General features: G+C 67.3%; 1 protein-coding gene across 1 annotated transcript; it reads right to left on the bottom strand.

The window, feature by feature from the left end:
- Positions 1 to 6: 6 nt before the first annotated feature.
- Positions 7 to 638, bottom strand: EMIHUDRAFT_125646 (hypothetical protein; the record flags this gene model as incomplete). The annotated part of the gene is made up of 2 exons (XM_005791486.1): positions 7 to 335; positions 459 to 638. Coding segments are annotated over 2 exons (509 nt in total), but the record flags the coding sequence as incomplete, so codon positions are not given.
- Positions 639 to 1,035: the final 397 nt, after the last annotated feature.

Below are 1,035 nucleotides of genomic sequence, written 5' to 3'. Positions count from 1 at the left end.
GCGTACAGGTGGCCGCCGGCCGAGAGCGTGTACCCAAACTCGGCGAGCAGCGGCTGCGAGATGATCCGCTTCCGGTGGTTCTTCCGCTTGAAGTGGGGGTCGGGGAAGCAGATGAAGATCTTGCTCAGCTGGCCCTTCTCGAAGAAGTTTGGCATGAACCGCATTGCATTGTTGTGCAGCGCCCACACGTTCTCGTACGTGGCGGCGTCGGCGGCGTCAGCAGCCGTCGCCTGCGCAGCCTCGTGTCGGAGGGCGAGGGCCCGCTTCTGCACGTACTCGACGAGCTTCGGTCGGATCTCGATGCCGAGGACCAGCTGGGACGGGAAGGTCTTTGCCTGTGCCGCAAGCGGAGCGGCAGGGCGTCAGGCGGCCGAGGACGGGTGGCGCGGCGGCCGAGCGGCGCGCGCCAGCGAGAGGCAGAGTGAGCCAAAGCCGCATCCCACATCCACGAAGGTCACCCGCTCGCCGCTGGCACGCTGCGGAAAGTACTCGCCCCAGGGCACGTCCTGCGGACGAGCTGGGAACCAAAAGTCGTTGGCGTTGAGCACGTTGGAGTGTGCGCGTGAGCGAAAGTGCTTCTTCTGCGGCATTTGCGGCCCACTCTCATCCTCGCCCTCGCGCGAACGCGCTCCCGTCATCGCACGGCAGGACGGCTAATCCAAGAAGGCAGGTGCTTCCTCGCGACGAGGAGAGCGTCCTGAGAAAACCCAGAGCCACGTCTCGGCAAACGTTGCTCCGTCCCCTCAAGTGCCGGCGTGCACTCATCCTGCAACTCTGCCGCCGCGTCGAAGGCCGTGCCGTCGGCCGGAGCGGTGCCGCCCTCGGCCGGAGAGTGCGCAGCCGCGAGGGGGGCTCGCGGTCGTGGCGGCGGGGGTGGCCCCGGCCATCTCGGGCAAGTGGCGACGCGTGACTCGCACGTTGGGCTCGGAAACGTGGCGGCGGGGTACGGATATCGGCGCGCACAGGGTATCCGGTCAGTCGCGCGATGGCCGATGGGCACATGGTATCAGGGTATCCGCTGGGAGGCTGAACTCT

The sequence above is a fragment of the Emiliania huxleyi genome, assembly GCF_000372725.1.
Source record: "Emiliania huxleyi CCMP1516 unplaced genomic scaffold EMIHUscaffold_11223, whole genome shotgun sequence".
In the NCBI taxonomy this organism is placed as follows: domain Eukaryota; phylum Haptophyta; order Isochrysidales; family Noelaerhabdaceae; genus Emiliania; species Emiliania huxleyi.
The sequence above is the reverse complement of the archived record's forward strand: the minus strand, read 5'-3'. Positions and strand labels throughout refer to the sequence as shown.